The sequence below is a fragment of the Sander lucioperca genome, chromosome 15, assembly GCF_008315115.2.
Source record: "Sander lucioperca isolate FBNREF2018 chromosome 15, SLUC_FBN_1.2, whole genome shotgun sequence".
NCBI lineage: Eukaryota > Metazoa > Chordata > Actinopteri > Perciformes > Percidae > Sander > Sander lucioperca.
Window position 1 is genome coordinate 24,161,657 of NC_050187.1, and position 17,936 is coordinate 24,179,592.

At 39.2% G+C, this 17,936-nt stretch overlaps 3 protein-coding genes across 7 annotated transcripts in view; 1 reads left to right on the forward strand and 2 right to left on the reverse strand.

Annotated features, from left to right (window-relative positions):
* The window catches only part of LOC116055878 (protein bicaudal C homolog 1), a 71,748-nt gene extending 64,586 nt beyond the window's left edge, over positions 1 to 7,162 (reverse strand). Inside the window, exon 1 of one of the 2 annotated variants that reach the window (XM_035992131.1) lies at positions 6,660 to 7,162. In XM_035992131.1, coding sequence (XP_035848024.1) covers positions 6,660 to 6,849 — 190 coding nt within the window. In that variant the 5' untranslated portion in view covers positions 6,850 to 7,162. The remainder of the gene's footprint in view (positions 1 to 6,659) is intronic. The other variant, XM_031307929.2, reaches the window with a different exon arrangement.
* A 1,601-nt stretch (positions 7,163 to 8,763) lies between these two features.
* Positions 8,764 to 12,753, reverse strand: LOC116055893 (ubiquitin-conjugating enzyme E2 D4-like). Its single transcript, XM_031307945.2, has 7 exons — positions 12,525 to 12,753; positions 11,924 to 11,987; positions 11,711 to 11,742; positions 11,307 to 11,384; positions 10,375 to 10,480; positions 9,203 to 9,296; positions 8,764 to 9,117 (listed from the first exon to the last, which is right to left on the reverse strand). Exons 1-7 carry the CDS (start codon positions 12,546 to 12,548, stop codon positions 9,072 to 9,074), a joined length of 444 nt encoding a protein of 147 aa, XP_031163805.1. The 5' UTR covers positions 12,549 to 12,753; the 3' UTR covers positions 8,764 to 9,071.
* A 3,793-nt stretch (positions 12,754 to 16,546) lies between these two features.
* Positions 16,547 to 17,936, forward strand: part of rgs7a (regulator of G protein signaling 7a) — a 69,164-nt gene continuing 67,774 nt past the window's right edge. For 2 of the 4 annotated variants that reach the window (XM_031307970.2, XM_031307979.2), the window contains exons 1-2: positions 16,686 to 16,796; positions 17,701 to 17,819. In XM_031307970.2, coding sequence (XP_031163830.1) covers positions 17,742 to 17,819 — 78 coding nt within the window. In that variant the 5' untranslated portion in view covers positions 16,686 to 16,796; positions 17,701 to 17,741. Of the gene's footprint in view, positions 16,797 to 17,697; positions 17,820 to 17,936 lie in introns of all 4 variants that reach the window. The other 2 variants (XM_035991952.1, XM_035991953.1) reach the window with 2 other exon arrangements.

Consider the following 17,936-nt stretch of genomic DNA (forward strand, 5'->3'; position numbering starts at 1 on the left):
ACTCTGAGCAGGGAAACCCACAACCAGAGCTTTTCAATTTGACACAGTTAAATACATCGGTGCTTAAAAAAAAAAAAAAAACATGGAAAACCTTGCTGCACATGTAGACACACTCAAGTTTGATTGGAGAAAATGTTACCCCTTTCCCACACTTGCCCCTGGTCTCTTAACTTTATAATGAATGTAAAAAAAAAATAAAAAAAAAAGACACAAAAGTTCTCTTACAATGTTGCCTGTACACATAAAACTATCTTTCAAGCTTTGATTTGATTTGATTTATTGGGATCTCCATTAGCTGGGGCCACAGCTATTCTTTCCTGGAGTCCACATGCCTGTGTCAAGGTATCCAAGCCATTAACTTGGGAGTTCTATTCTAGGGTGCCAACAGTACAAAAGTTAAACCCAGATGGCTGTCAGGGTGATATTCTGTTGTCACTTCACACTATATTTACTGATCTAAGCCCAGGGACCCGTCTCCCTGTGAGAGACAGTAAATTTGTAATTGCTAAGCAGTTGAACAATTTCCATTTTCTCCTGATGCTAATGGTGCCAGAATGGGGGCGTAAAATCGACTGATCCAAAAAAGGGTCGTTTAAGTGCGTATGCTGGGATTTTGCTTCGCTGTAGAGAAATGCTGGTGAGTCGCTAACATATTTTAATGGGCACAGAGTGCTTCTGGGTCATTTTTATTATCCAAAATGTATGCAACCCCTGACTATATGGCTCTACACCAGTGTGACGGTCCTCTCTGGCCCCTTTTCGGAGTACAGCCAGGTTTATTATTATCAAAAACATTTTTAAAATTCCTGACTAAAAGCTAATATAATTGCCATTAAGGCCCTAGACTTCACATGTATTGGGGTAAATGCACTTACAGGTGATCAGATTTCTCTGGCAGGGCTCTAGAGTGCGACCAATTTGGTCGCATATGCGACCAAAATTTGTAAGGGTGCGACTAAGATTTTTCCTAGGTCGCACCGGTGCACCTAACGTCCTCGCATCCGCTGCCTCTCCACTAACGAAGCGATGCCGTTTATATCGATATGGTTTAATGTTGCGTTACATGACCCATTCCTTCTGTAAAGCCGTGCCTGTGTTTGGATCTCTCCTCTTACTCTCCGCGCAGCCCCGCCCCCAATCACTCACACACGGCTCACCTGCGACATGCAGACAGACACAGCGCCGCTGGTCCAAACTGCTGACATTTGTCTACAGTTGTAATTATCATTAACACAGCAGTATATTAAGTATGAGAGGGAAACCTGTATTGGTACCAGTGTTTCCGCTGGTAACTCTGTTATTGCGGCCGCCACGGCGAAAAACACAGAAGAAGTTATTGAATGGAACTAACTTCAGTTCGTTGAGTAATAGCGTGTGAGACGGAGCCTGCTGGACCTGGGCGAGAGATGTGACCCATGGCCACATTATCATAGTTCATAAAAATGTAGCGCAGCCAGGGACGATAGACATTTCATACACAAGATGTATGTAACGCTGCTGACCCGCCAAAGCGCATTCGACCCGTGCTGGACCCATTCATAATGAGTCAGCCGTCACTCTGTGAGTAGCATAGGCTTCAGTACAACGTACTCCCCCTCTCTCCCTATATGAACTACTGGGCTATCCGGGTCTGTTATGGTTGTTGAAAACAAGTGAAGGAGCTTTCTCAGAGATATATTTTTTTCAATATATCCCAGGCTATTTATTTCATGTGTTGCAGCTGTATATTTTCAAATTGGGCAGGAAACCCTGTCTTTGCATTTTATTTTAATCACATCTGTTTTAATAAAAGAGCTTGTGAAAAGTGGCTTTGACTTAAAACTGAACATTTAGCCCACTTTGTAAAAATATATATATTAGAGATAGAGATATATATTGTGTATCGCCATTCAGCCGAAAAATACAGAGATATGATTTTTAGTCCTGGACTAGTGGAAGATCTGATAAGAATCAGTGTGGAGGGGCCCAGTTTGGAGAATTTTGATGCTAGGGAGTGTGGCAAGCTGGTTTAGCCAAGGCCAAAGGGGAAGAAGGCCAAATTACAGGTGTTGGCCATCTGAGGGGCATTTGACAGCAAGGGGGGACCCACTATAAGACTTTGAGTACAGTATAATTGTGCTTCAAATAAAAAAAAAAAAAATGTACCAACTACTTATTCTTGTTTAAAATAATTGACATAATATATATATATATATGAATGTATATGGAGCGTGATAAAAAGGTGACCTTGAAATTGTGGCGTTAATGGCGACGCGAGGAAAGATTTGGGTGCACCTAAATTTTGTGCTGGTGCACCTAAATAAAAAAAGTTAGGCGCACTAGTGCGACCAAGGCAAAAAGTTAGTCTGGAGCCCTGTCTGGCAATGCCTTAAAAACTATGGTGGCCTGTCTGCCAATATCAATTAACCAACTAGTGAACAAAATGCTGGGGGTGAGATAGATGAAATATAAAAACAAATATAAATTGGTAAAAAGATACAAAGAACATCAAATAAAAAAGCAGCAATGAATATTTATACTGTAAATTATTCCTAACTATTTTAGACATATATATAAAATGTATAAATCAAAACTGTATCCATAAATACAATTTTCATTTATGCATTTTGTTCTGTCCTTGGTTGGGGCATTTTAAAAGGCACTTTGGTTGGTAAATATGTGACAACTTCCTAAAACCTTTCTAAAGATTGTATATAACAGCCAGAGAGAGAAAGATGGAGTACAGAGAATTCACAGCAACGTCACACCTCTATGAGGCAACATACACCACACAAAATCTGTGAGCATCTGTCACCAGTGGAGCAACTTGATTACCCTACAGTAGTAGGTCACCTCTGTAATTCATTGCAAAACCTAATTTACCGAACTCTAAGCCAAGAGGTCCACAACAAAAGCATGTTAACTGGCAAACATGTTTCAGGCTCATTTGCCTGTTTACCTAGACTGGGTAAACCCAGCCCGATCTGCCGGCGATTTGATTTCGCCCTGCAGCTCAGGCTGGAAACCTGTACGTTTATCTATCCTGCTTCCGTTACAAATTTGCAGGGACCAATCACAAACTGGCTTATCCACTTGGCACGCTATTGGCGGGTTTAACACGATGACGATAGAGAAGCGACCAAGCAGCTTCTTGTTTACATTCGGCCACCGAAGCGCAGCAACCCGCTGTCGCTGCTACGTCACCCAGATCGTTGGTCTGATTGGTTGAAGGACTATCCAATTGCGTACAGAGTCATTTGAACTATGTAGGTTGATCACACCTCTTGTGCAGTAGAAAATACAGAGCAGACTCCCCAGACTAATGTTCAATCTTAAAAGATTGAGCTTGGTCTGGTGACAGCCAACCTGCATCACACCATAATCCCTATTCATACCAATAAGTTATCTTCTTATCTAAACAATGTCAACACTGAGACAGCAAAGCAAATGTTATTGATTCAAGTATGCAGGCATTGATCAGCCAATCATTAGTTGAGTACAATGGGCACCACATAAATAGATTTGATCAATATTCTGGAAGCAAATTAAATTGGAACTGCATCGATCAAATTGAATCCATACATAAAAAACACTATTTAATCCTAAACATCTTGATGCTGTGGTAACTTTTTTCCTATTATGTTTTTTAAATTAGATTAGCTGCAACCATTAGTCCATTAATTGATTAGTTGATCAACAGAAAATTAAAGAATATTTTGATAATAAATGAATTGTTAATCATTTCTTAAACAGAAATGCCAAATATTATGTGGTTTCACCTTTTCCAATGTGAGGATTTTCTGTTTTATTTTTCTGTTTTATTTATATTATTAATTTAAACCGGTAAACCAGTTATTTGATTAATCAAGAAAATAACTGTCAAAAAAATGTTTAAATAATCGTCAATTGCAGCCCAATTTGACATGTCCTGGTTCTATTTCATATTAATGTTTATTTGATATACAATGTGTCCCTATTATATCTGTATTTTATCTGCTCATGTATTTATCACTTTAGCAATGAATCACTCAAAAGCTTGTATGTAGGTGTAGAGCAGAATGTGTTATCCATATGCAAGAGAGTATATTGTTTCGCCATACTGTACAAAAGCAAGTGTACCTCACAGCCGTTTACTTAAAAATTAACCTCTGACATAATAATTCAAAAGAGGTGGTTGTTGCTGAACCAGATGGCCATTTCAGCCCACCAAAAATGCAAACTAGTGCAGAAACATAACCTGGATCTGGGAAAAAAGGTTGAGATGCGGAGCTATTGTTGTTTGGGAAGTAATCGCAGCATGAATCGACCCATGGCTCTTTGCCGAGGGTCAAGCGCTCTTAATTTTCCAGGAAAGAGAAGCCAGAGACACTGTCACAGACAATAAAACACTGAATAAAAATATACTGGAGTTCCCATAAAATTATTTCATTAGTCCAGATTCCGGCATTCAGAACATGATGTACCACGTCAAAGTCTCCAGCTTATCCAATCAAAACACAGCCAGATGTTACAGAGCTCTGATCCAACTGGATGAGACTAAAAGAGCTATTGGGATTGAATTTAGACCTATGGCTACAATCTCTGATCCAGTGAGCTGAAACAAATCTATATTATGACTGTAGCTTTTTGTAGTCATTGGTGCATCATGTGCAAAACTCGACGCTAAGACTGTGAAGCAACATACAACGCAATCAAACATCCTGGATTCTTCCTCAAGGCCAGATGCCAAAGGTTAAAGCAGTTTCACAGTTGAGATAGTGGGATATTTAAACCTGAACAGACTGGAGACAGTGGAACACGGCAGCCGTTTCTATTTCACAAACTAGCTGCAATGTTACCTATGATGGCATGATGCAGCAATTGTGAAACAAGATGTTAGAAGAGATGTGAGACCAAACTAACACAACTGTAAAGACCCTGTAGACTAAATAGATTATACCTAACACATACAGACGCACAAACACAGACACTTTAAGGATGTGGCGCACAGTTTGTCTGGGACACTCAAATGTAGGGCCGGCCTCTGGTTAAGTTGTTTTCCTGGAAGAGTTAGGGATGACATGGAGCTTTGAGGAATGTACCGAGCAGAGAGGCAGCAACCAGGACATTCTCAAAGGGAACTACTTGTGTGTGTGTGTATAGGATAAACTTACTTCAAGACCCGCTCACTGAGGATTACTCCAAACAAATTTAAATTACAACAAATTTCACCAAGTTACAGTGATAAAATTCAAAGCTTTACTCATCAGCATGCAGCATCATGCTTGTTTTAATTACAGTACAATTATGAATGTTCCTCTGAAGGTCTTGTTTTGCTGCTTCTCTGCCTTCTTGGAAACGATAAAGAATCCAGCCCATTTACCATAGGCTCTAATATTTCACACTTGTGGGTTATGAAATATGTGATGAATGACGCTAACCTCTGATTTTCCAGGGACCTCTCAACAGAGACTGGCTTGGTGTCTTTATGAGCCTGTCATCGCTTGTTTAACTGCGAACTGTCACGTCATTAGAGGAGAGATCACACAGTAATTCCAATGTTTCACCAAAACATACAGTATTCCCACAAGTGCAGGAACAGTCAATATGATAGTGTACAACAGATAGCTGACCAAAAAAGGAATCTGGCATTACGTTTTGAGGCAGAATGCATCAACGCCAGTCATGAAAATGTAATTTTCAATTTAAAACTGTTGCCACTGCAGCCTCTTTCTAAATACACACAACGGGAGTTTGTGTAGCGACAGCATGTGGTCAGGGTACGGTACTTCCTCTATAAGCACAGAATTGATGGTTATTGTCTCGTGTCTTTGACCTCTTCAACCTTCTGGTCAAACTTTAGTTTTAGTACGCCCATATGACTGTGAGCTTGGCAACTTCTTTCCGTGGTCAACCTATAATTTACTTTTGCTTCTAAAAACGTGTTTCTAACACTAATTGAAAGCCCAAAGCTAATTGACGTCTATTATCTTAATTGATTCGTTCCGGATCACACACGTGACACGCTCAAGTTTCCTGACAACGCTAAGAAGGAGTCCTCAAATTTGAAGTTACCAAAACAGTAATTGTGTAGGCCTACGGAAAGTTTTGTTCTGAGTCTGGGGGACTCGGGGTGCCCACATGTTCGAGAAAAAAAAACTGCTGCAAAAGTGCCTACCAAAGTGCCCTTCTCGTGGAGAAAACACGATGCCTGCCTGACGCATGTCTTCTCAGCGGCCAGTATAACAGAAAAAGGGTGCGGGGCTGGTCAAAGTGGGTTCGAGTTCAGTAGAGAAGCAATAAGGCTAAAATAAAAAAGAATTCCTTTATTAGCCTAATTTAACTAAGCTACTCGAATCACTACGCTATATGAAAGTAGTTGAACGTACTAGCAAGCTAGGCTATACAGCAAAATGTAATTAAACTGCTAGTTTAATTACATGTAGTTCACTACTCCCCAACACTGCCTACATGCTAGAAAACCAAATGCGCGCGGGGCCCCACGGCATGCAGCTGGTGCTTTTTCTTTTTTTCTTCACCCACCAGTCGACCAACATAAACAAAGAGCCGTCAGAGGGCTGCTAAAGTGAGCATCTTCTCGGAAACTACGGCAGGCTACAATTAAAGGAGATTAAACGTCGACAGGATACGTTAAAAACGCATCCCATTAACTTTGTACTTAGTTGCTGGCTTTCTTTTACCTAGTAACATGACTTCCAACTTCTTTCGGTCCACCCGAAACCTCTCCTCAGTCCACTCCGGATCTGGCAGAGGATGGAGTCCGCTCAGATCCTCCTCTGATCCCGGGAGAGGAGAGTCTGTACTGCGCTCGCTGTTGGAGCCCTGGTCCGACTGCTGCAAGTATCCGCTTAAAGTGTCGCACTGCGCCATTGCGCTGCGCAGAATCTTCTCCAGGGGCCACTGCGTTGTAATCAAAGTTAAGTCAAGCTGAAGCAAAGCAGTTGAACTTCTGTTAACTTTTTTATTTCGTCACTTCGCGGTGTTGGGCGGGCTCATTGCAGCGCAGAACCTTTCTCTGCAGTTTCTTCAAGCCCCTTTGTTTTCCCCATTACAGGCAGACTTCTAAAAATAGGTAGGAGCACACTGGTCCACTAGCCATAGGTTGTCTGCTGAGTTACCGGAACGTCGTACAGCACACGCAAACATACCAACCAACTCCTCGAGAAAGTTTCACGTGTCACACTGCAAAAAAAGCAGGACTCCTCCCAGAAACTTTTTTTAACATCTTCCTCCTCCGGGTTCCTGCGAAGTCTCCACACTTTAGTATTTGTGAGAAATTCACTACATTCAATTTGTGTTTTTCTGTCGGGACACAACTTTTACGTCTCACTTTAGGTCAACTTTTGAGGCATTATAGCCAACTGCAGCAAACAATTATAATTAGAGCTAAACATTAGATTACAAGTACATTGATACATCTAGATATGAATAATGAATGTTCTATGCCATATTTTCAGTCAGGCTGGCAGTTTATAATAACACCCCATGCAACCAAGTAATTGGTTTATAGAGGAAACACTATACGTCCTGAGAGTGGGTAATGGGAAGTAATACAGGAAGAACAAATCAAAACAAGTGTGGAGCAAGCCTACATTAAGTAAAACAGATTAAAAGGGGCCACAATTTAAATATGCTGTGCATATGCTGATGCTGAATAAAATAATACAGAAGCAGGAGGTCAGTATTGTAATGTATACCATAAAATGTTTGCAAGACCTGTAGAAATATAGTTCCAGGATTATTCTCATACTGTGGACAGGAAATAATTAATGGCACTTTTTTAGTGATATATGGCCTTGTTAAATGTAATTTTCAATGTGTTAAATTTACAGTTGTATGGTTTCTGTTGGTAATTCGCTACATTCTGTAATTTCATCGTCTAATATTTTGTTCTGCTGTGCTTGTTATGTGTGCTCCACAACAGGAACCTGCCAGGCCAGTGATGTTCTACCATCAGTTATTCTTACTTTAATAAACTCATGCAAGTCTCACTTCCTATTCATGTTCAGGTATTGTCCTTAATCTGACAGCTGGAGTTTTAACAAAAACTGCGTTTCTAAAAATTTAGTTCAGCTTTGACATTTGTGCTCTTCACCTAAACTTGCAAATACATCTGTTAAGGTTAAGGCAGTCACCTAATTATTTCAAATTCTTGTTCTGGCAGGTAATTAGAGTTGAAAAGCTGAAGGCCAACATTTGTGTAGTACTAGGACAAGACCTCACTAAACCAAGTAGTCTGATTAAGTCACATCACCATCGCACTGCAGAAATTAAATGTGTATGCCCGTCTTTACATTATTATCAGGATGGTTGCATGTTATTGTAGACACATCCAAAGGAGACACGAGCTGCTCAATTACTGTGTACACTAGCTTCACCAGTGTGCAGCAACTGTACGCAACCATCAGAGGTGATGATAATGGGTGCTCTAATTTCAATGGACAGAACATCTCTTCTCATTTTAATGTCATTGCATAAGCATGAAACTATAACCACTATCCACATGAATAACAATTTAGCAAATGGGCCTGAACTAAATGTAACACAAACATGAATATGAAGTTGTCCTGGAGAGAAACTTCCTGATGTAAAAGGCTTGGGCGGCAAAAGTAAAGGCTACCACCCAGTGGCCATGTGAATAGCAGAATAAGGGGCAGACTCAGACTCACCGCAGATTTGTTGGTTATATTATATACTGTATACTGAATCAAACATGTTATGCCACAACAAGATGGTTCATAATTTCAGATTACTCATTTGTGTTGCCAAGAAACAATTTGCAAGTTATTGATTAATGTCTTTAATGCAAAATAATGAAAAATAAATTCAGTATGGTTGTACAATATAAATCTCTTAAAAGAAAAGTATAATCAGGCCATCTCACCACAACCAATAATTATAATAATGACGCCAATTTAAGGGGAAAATAAAATAAACAGTAAAAACAGTTAAGTCAAGTAAAGTCCAAGTAGAGAAAGTGCTCCAAGCGAATAAAACACCTCAACTAGAACCAGTGTGGATGAACAGTTGAAACAGTACTGTCATATTTTGAGGTGTTTAGGGATGCGTCATTGTAGCTGAACTCCAGTGCCTCACATTGCATACCTCTGAGTCCATTCTCTGGCTACTTTGTTGTACCTAAAGAGAGAAGAGAAACCAGAATGAGTTGAAAGAATAGCTAAATGATTCAAGTTTTTCCACATTCCAAATTTTTCGTACTCACTTTTGTCTGTCCGATTTGTAGATATGTGCAATGTCTGGGACTAGCGGATCATCTGGATTTGGGTCACATAGCAAGGAGCATATGGATAATAAAACTGGGGGGAAAAAAACAAAATCAATATTCACTCAGGTTTCAATTAAACTGAAAACGACTTAAAAAGTGTATTTTTAGCCATTACTGTCATCACAGATATTTGAACATCCCCCATTTGCTCTTTCAATTATTTATTAAAAAACCTGCAATTTCAAAGTGAAAAATGCACACAGAATTTACTTTTTTGGACAAATCAGCCCTGAACATCCTGTTACCTGTGTTTGTAGAGGCTGGAAATCATTCATTTGGAAGAATGAATTCACTGCCTTGCTAGGTTTGATATAATTCAACGTACCCATCATTGGCATTTCTTCTCCATGCTACGTTTTCCCCCAACATCATAATTTACCCTTTAAAAAAGTATTTGCTCAAACTGTCACTATACTCCTGACAGTAGTACACGAGACAGATAATCTGAAAAATCTTGTAAATGCCATAGGAGCAATAGCAGGATTTCTGCAGGTTTGACAAAGTCAAATATAAGACCTTTTAAGACTATCATGCATGAAATTTAAGACCTTTATCACATCAACTAAGCCCAAAATTTTTTTTTTTTCCAAGCCAAGTATCGCTAAACTTGCACTTCCCCATAGCTTAAGACTAAAATCTGTTTTATATCTGTGGTACAATCCGAAAGAGACTTGCGGCAATAACACGAAACCTGATTGGCTGCAATGTAAGTTATATGTTGGTCTCATTTGTAGTCGTAATACAGCGAAATTATATTTAGACTAGCGAAAGAAATAACGACGACGACACCACAGAATAATTAAAAAAAAGTGCTGCGGGAGCATTTCGATGAGCATTAGAGGTAGCGTTACATGGACACGAAAATTAAGACCTGTTTAAAATTATGTAAGACCTAGAACCCAGACTTTTTAAGACCCCGCAGAAACCCTGGCTAGGTCTGATGTACTGTGTCAGGATACAGGGACAGTTTGAGCAAATATGAAGTTTTTTTATAAACGTTACCTACTGAACCTTTAAGCATGTCAAGTAAATCTTAGGTACAAACCAGATCATACACAGTGCTGTTGTAATGTAATACACTGTACAGGCAAACTTAATATATTACTCACCTTTTGATACGGTAAGAGCAGGTGACCACTGTGACCTCAAGATGTCAAGGCAGATGCTACCATTGCTGTTGATGTTTGGGTGATAGATTTTCGTTGTAAAGGCAAGCTATGAAAATAAACAAAGCATTAATAGATAAAGACAAACAAACAGAAGAATACAATGAGATAAATGAAAGTACAGTACGTTCACCTCTCCAGAAATGTAACCACACATTGCGGCGACTAACACCGCAACAACTGTGAATGGTTGGCTTGGTCATGGCTTGGTAGCGTTGACTTTCCCCCTACTCATTTTCGCGTTCTCCTTCTCCGTGAACAACATGAAATCAAGGAGTGGGTTAACGTTTCCTGCTACAGCTCTCTGACCGTGGTCAGATAGCACAGGTGAGAAACTTTGTTTCTTCGTCTCCGGAGTCGGTACTCGCTCCGGAGCTTGCTCTACCACACACTCCCCATGCATACACACATACTGGCCCTGCTATTCTCTTAAAGAGATACGCTACAACGACGCAGACACACAAGTATAAATTCCTTAAAACGGTGTAGGCCGCTCCGCGTAGAGCCTACTTACAACCATAAATCCGCCTTAAGGGGAGCTGATTCCAGCAGTGGGCCACATAATGGCTAAAAGCTGTTTCACCACAATTGGATTGAACTCTGGGCACCACTAACTGACTAGTCCCTGCTGATTTGAGAGACCTACCTGACTTGTACTTAGCAAACTTATCTGCAATATATTTTAGGAATTGGAGAAATATGTTCTCTCCTCTTGGTGTTTGTCAGTAAATAAAATAACCTTCTGAACTTGTGAGTAGGGCTGCATTTAACAATTCCTTTTTTATTCATTATTTGTTCTATAAAATAGTTCAGAAAATAGTGACAAATTACTGTTATAACAAGATGATGTACTTTGAGCTACTCAATAATCTTACCTTTGGTGGTTTAAAGGGATAGTCAGTGGGAAAATGGACAGAAAGGAAGAACACTCCTCCATGATATGGGCTGTCATTCTGAAATATAGAGGAAAATTGTTGTCAAATTATGCCTAGTACCGCATAAGATGAAATAATATGTGTATTGAGAGAGCAACCATACATTTAAATTTTTATTTTTACTTCCATTTGGTTAAATTATGGCTGTATGGTATTTCCCCTTTTCCTATTGTCTAAGTAATACCATGGGCTTTAGTAAGTAACACTGGAATAGACTGTGCCAGTCTGTGCTTTCCATACAGAATAGAAAGGGCTGTAAAGTGAACATAAAACACTATTGTATAGAGATCCAGAAGAAACTTGGTTTCAAAAAAATCCAGGAAACTAATCCAGAAAAAGCTCACCGGTCCCGTGATGGTAGCTTGCCAGTGAAACACTAAAAGAAACAAAGATGACGTGAAAACATTACTTAGTTTAAAGGCTTTATATACCTACAATCTGCAACACAGTCCCCAAAGCACAACTATATTGATAACAATGACAGTGACAGATTACAGGATAAAAAAATAATAAAATGCTAGGTTTGTATACACTTCAGCAGGTATTCTCAAACTTACAGTCCTCCCCGACAGGTCCAGCAGAACATGACGCTGGAGGGTCCTTCTCTAGGTCTTGTAACTCCTGTACAAATAAACAAATTGCATTTTAATAGTTTGACAGCTTCCGCCGCACTTTAACGTTTATGCATTGCTTAAAATACAGAATACTTAAGTTTACAGTCTGCTAAACTGTAAACTAACGTTAGCGACTAACTAAGACTTTGGAAAATAAAATGATATTGAAAAATAGCCAGAAACACAAACGTACAGGGAAGGGCGTTCACTCTGCTCGTTTGCTAGGCCAACTTTAGCTCGCAGTTAGCTGAAAATTAGCTAATTTAAGTTTAACTGCTTAGCTAGCTAGCTAACTAACTGGCTGATTTGTAGTCGTGTCATCGACAGTTAGCTAGCTAACTAGCTACAATCCGTCTTGTGAATTAATTCACGTTACCTATCGTTAAATCATTCACAAATCGTACGATACAATAATAATAAACCACGTTAGGTTAGCAAACAGATGCTATTAGGCTTGACTGGCTAACGTTAACGTTATAGCGACGTCGTTTCCGCATCGCCCTAACCTTTTCTATACATTAAATAAAATAAGATGAATCCTTACCTTCTGTATTCTTTTCAGAGCCATGGTAAAGCTTTTAGATAGGTTAAGCGAAGCTACGATGTTAACTTTGACAGCTGTCAGCTACAGCTACGCTCACTTTATGCCGACTAGGTCGGTGTTATTTGTTTTGACAAACTGATAAACGTTAATTCTTTTGTTTCCGCGTTTTTGTTCGACGACGAAGAATGGACCGGTGCATTGTGGGAATTTGAGTTTGTTTTTGAGCGTCAAGCCACTTAAAGGGACCGTTCACCGAATTCATCCCGTGAAAAATAACACACAAAATTAATTTCACTAAAATTGTATTTTTATATGGTTCACGTGACAAATAATAACTTGATAGATAGATAGATAGATAGATAGATAGATAGATAGATAGATAGATAGATTACCTTTAAACCTACTTTCATTATAATTACTGTTGATATCTTGGTGCTCTAGTGATTCCAGCCATACAGTAAAATATTGAATCACTTGACTTAACATTGTTTTAAGGAAAAGGTTCCTGCTGGTTAATAATAAACTGTAACTGTGCTTCTGTACACAGGAGAGCACTCTGGGTGAGGGAAGATGGATGGTTGACTATCATTAGCATTAAATATATATAAAAACAAGGCAAGGGAAGTTTATTTGTATTATACCTTTCCAACACAGAGGCTAAAACAGCATTTAATAATATAATGAAATTGATGATCAAATGTATTGAAATAGAATTACATGTATTCATAAAAATACACGTATTGATTGAAAAATAAATAAAAGTTACTGTACAGTAATAAAACTAATCTGTAATAAATGTCCCCAAATGTAATAAGGGAAATAAAAGTGCACCAGAGAATATAATCAATCAAAGGCATAGGAAAAATTGGAAGTCTTTAATTTAGATTTGAAAGTGGCTACAATTGGGGTGTATTCCGGATCATCAAGAAGCTGGTTCATTCTGTCTGCAGCATAGTGGCTAAATCCAACATGATGTTTGGTTTTGACTCGAGGCACTTCTAGCTGACTGCTTCCTAAAGATCAAAGGAGCCTACATTCTTCAAGCATATCAGAGATGTATTTTGACCCAAAGCCATTACGTGATTTATAAACTAACACCAGCACTTTAAAAGCTGTTCTATACCTGACAGGAAACCAGTGTAAATATGTAAAAATGGTTCTTGCAGCAGCATCCTGAAAGGGTCTGCAGGGATATGTTGGGAAAACCAAACAAGTTGCCATTGCCAAAGTCCACACTGCTGAAATGAAGGCACAAGTTTCTCTAAATCTTCTATAGACATGAATATTCTAAAATGTGCTATTTATAGATCTGATGCAAGTTAGTCTGATGCAATTATTGCCTAGATGTGGCTGCTGAAGCTCAAATCTGATTCCATCAACACCAACATTTCTAAATCTGAGTTTTAGTCTTGTGGTCCAGTTGCATCGATGAAGTGAGTTTAGTGTTTATGTTATTTATGAGTTTATGTTATCACCATATCACTTTTGCATATCCATCGACTTACTTACACCTCACTTTGCACCGGCTTTGTATTGCCTTCTTATTCTGTACTTTATGTAATCTATTGTATTCTGTATTCTTGTATTGTATTGAATTCAATGTGAAACTGTATGTTGTCTTGCACGCTTATGCTTTTCTTGGCCAGGTCGCCGTTGCAAATGAGAAGCTGTTCTCAAAAGATTTAAATTAAAAAAGAGCAATTTACCGAATTACAGGATTTGGCCTAAAGGTAGCATATAAAGGGTTCAATACAGAGGCCTAATAACTGAACTCTGGGGGAACTTGCATGTCATAGTGTTTGGCTCAGATTCATGAGTCATATGTCAACAACATAGCCCCTGCCTTCTATACAACCTAAAGCAGCTGACGACTATAGCAGACAGACATACCACGTTTTCCAGTCTATCAAATGCTGCATTAGTTTCTTGAAGCACAGCCTGATACTTTTCCTGAATCACTAATCAGATGGAAGTCATTTATTAACTTAATCAGTGCAGTCTTCAGCCAGTCAAGCCAGAGGGAAAATTGTCAAAAACTTAATTTACATTTATGCTGTTGATGTTGTTGAGCTGAATAAAAGGAACTTTCTCAATCATTTCCCAATAAATTTAGAATTTGAGATGGGCGTATTAATAATGGAAGCAGAATCTAGGTTGTGTGTTTTCAAGGGTGTATTTAATGACTTTAGAAAACAACCTGATAGGAGTGACCCAATTGCAGCACATCCAGTTTAAAAAAGAAGCTACAGCACGTAAATAGATGATTATCATGACCGATGATAAGGAAACAGGAAAATAATGCAAAGATACGATGAAATATGGACATCAGTTGACTCAGTAATCCCCAAGACTGTAACATGTTTTGCTATTTGGCTTAGTAACCTATTATGTTCACAGAGCTGTTATAAGCTCATTCATGATGGTTGTACATGGTGCAGCTCACCGGGGAACTGAGTGGACTGAATGTTTAGGTCCACCTTGCAGAGAGCTTAAGTCCTGAGAGAGCAAAGGGGAAGACAGAAGACAAAAATAAGACAAACATACAAACACATACTGTACAGTACATAGGGAGGAGGGGCACATCTGTCATATTTCACGCCTGGATACCTCAAAGCCACAGATTGCAGAAAATTAAGAGATTTTCTATTTTGTATCTATTTATTTATATCTGCAGCACTGGATGCATTGAATCACAAAAGCTCATAGCTGTTTTCAAACATGTTCTTACATTTGCAGTCAGTGCAGTCAGTTACATGGAAATTGCTGTAAAATATGCAGCTCTCTGAACCTGATGTTTGTTTATGGCTGATTTACATTTACAGCCAAAGCAACATTTTGACAAGATCAGTTTCAATTCTAATTTTGCAAGCAATTTCTACTTGTATTTTTAATCTACATGCATTTCATTCTTGTGAGTTTTAAATAAGACAGTAAATCATAAAGAAATAGTTTATTAAGCACAACTGTCACTCAGTATTTTTTTTCATTATTGTGTTATGAATATTTTAGTTCAAACTGAAACCTTATTGCTACAAACATTGACTTCGAATCATAAAGCGCCAATTAACTAATAAGTCATTCAGAAAAATGTCAAGACTGCTCTAATGAGAGTGACATCATGCATTAACTATAGTGACTTGACATGCACTTTTCAACCAGATGCTCATATATTAATAGTTCCTCCAAGGTGTTACTCTCTCTACAAAGGTTGGCACCTCATTGACTGTCATGGAGCACCAGGATTGTATCCATTGATAAACCATCAGAAGAGTTTTGACTCAGAGAAAGTAATATCACATTATGTCACATGCATTCTATATTAAGGACAGTAGTGGAGGAAGTATTCAGACCACTTATATCAGTATATTCCTTTACAAAACTAGCAATAGCACAATGTTAAAACAAATTCCAAATTTCACTTAAAAATCTGTAAGTATGCTATTATCATCAGCACAGAAGTATCACTATGCAGGCAAAATTAGCTCTGTCAGTGTTACATTATTATATAATTGAATAAAAGCCTACGGATGCATTATCACGAGCAGCACTTCAATGTTGTAACAGGCTCCTGTGGATCGAATTCTATCTTATATACTGTTGGGTAGTTTAATACTGCATAACTGCATTGTATTTTATATGATTTTAGTAGTTTGTTTCTGAAATGTAGTGGAATAATAATATAACGTATAAACATTAAATATGTCGTACAAGTTCCTCAGAATGTTGTTAATGTACTTAGTTTACTATCCACTGAATATCCCTTTATAACAGCACGGTCTGGTATAGGCTACATATTCAAAACAGTTTATTACCCTGTTTTCTGAAAAAAGGAAAATAAAATCAGTGCTATATTTTGCTACTTTGTTGAAGATTGCATTGTTAAAATATGAATATACTGCAAGTCTATTCTATGTTGACCAGCATATCACTGCAGTGTATAGCAGTACAATTTGAACTGGAAAATGTCAGTATGTCTCCAAAACGGGTTGTAATTTATTCCTCACACACGATTGGTCATGGATCGATGCGCGTTCACGGCGCTCCGAGATGGCGCGCCCGTGCTTCTGAGCATCGTTTGGAGAAGAGGAAAGATAGAGATAGAGAGCTTTACCACACCAAGTGTCCACCGAATGTCTGCCTCTTCACGTTGCCAATGAACAATCCTCGCATCCCTATGTCTGCCAGTTGACATACTGAACACGAAGGACCAGGCTTCCACCTCTGCAAGGATTCAGGACTCCTCTAGCGGGTTGCGCGGTTTTTTTTCTCCAGGTAAGCCAGCCACCCCTTCTCCTCCGGTGACCGATGTCGCTGTGTTGTCTGTGTATTTACGCGCTATTCGTGATTAATAAGAGGGGACGATAACGGGCGCGGGCGTTTATGGTCACTGTCCAAGGTGCTGAAACGGGCAGCGGCTTGTGGTAAGAAAACACAGTAGTATAGTAGAGATGACGGCCTCACGTTAAGATCAGGTTTCATGACTTCGCTGTTTGCATGCTATAGGCTATGTAGTGTTGCAGACTTAACCTCCCAAGGATGTCGTGTGGGTGTCGTATGGGGAAGAAAGAATGATGAAGCTGTAACGTGCGTTACATTTGCAGTTTTGCACGTTTTGACCATGGCTGCTCTACCCGAATGGATGTATCCAAGCTGCATTGTACCTCCTCCAGGGACGGTGTGTGTGTGTGTGTGTGTGTGTGCGTGTGTGTGTGTGCGTGTGTGTGTGCGTGTGTGTGTGTGTGCGTGTGTGTGTGTTTTATACTGCATTTACCATTGTCAGGGTCCGGGTCTTCACCTCGCCTTATCTTACACAATCTTAGGATGCAAAGTATGGTGCATGGTGCATGTAGGACGTGAGGATTGTCTGATGTAAACAAACAATTAAATATTATCAATGGGTTTTGTGCAAAATTAAACCATCTAGGAAAGAAATAGTAGTCCTACACGGCACCAATTACTGCTTTTCAAGTTGAACTTTTGCCCCATTCACTGAGAATTCACATTGTACCAGTACCTTGTGCAAAATCAGCCGCCTTTAAAAAAAAAAAAAAAAGTGTCCTTCTGAAGACCTTGTGAACACAAGTTATGTAAATTGTTCTCTTCTTGGCAAGGGCAAGTCATGTTCAGGCTTTATTGTTTTTCTGATGGACCAATATATCCATTCTGTCCACAACAGGAGCACCTGACATTTCCTGTGGCAGATTTACTCACTGGATCATGGCACAGACCAACAGCGGTGGGCAGGGGACCAACGGGGTAGCGGATGAGTCCCCCAACATGATAGTGTACAGAAAGGTAAGACAGCTGCTATTTTTAGTCTGCACGTGTGTGTGTGTGTGTGTGTGTCTGTGTGTGTGTGGGTGTGGGTGTGTGTGCATGTGTCTCTTGCGTCAATTTACTTGATGATGAGCT

What these genes read in the sequence shown, in the direction of transcription:
- LOC116055893 (XM_031307945.2), bottom strand. Translation starts at nt 12,548, where the DNA reads ATGGCTCTGAAAAGAATACAGAAG. An exon ending in TGGACCTGTCGGGGAGGACT is followed by an intron (nt 11,743 to 11,923) that starts GTAAGTTTGAGA and finishes TGTTTCTTTTAG; the next exon opens with TGTTTCACTGGCAAGCTACC. An exon ending in ATCCCTTTAAACCACCAAAG is followed by an intron (nt 10,481 to 11,306) that starts GTAAGATTATTG and finishes TTATTTTCATAG; the next exon opens with CTTGCCTTTACAACGAAAAT.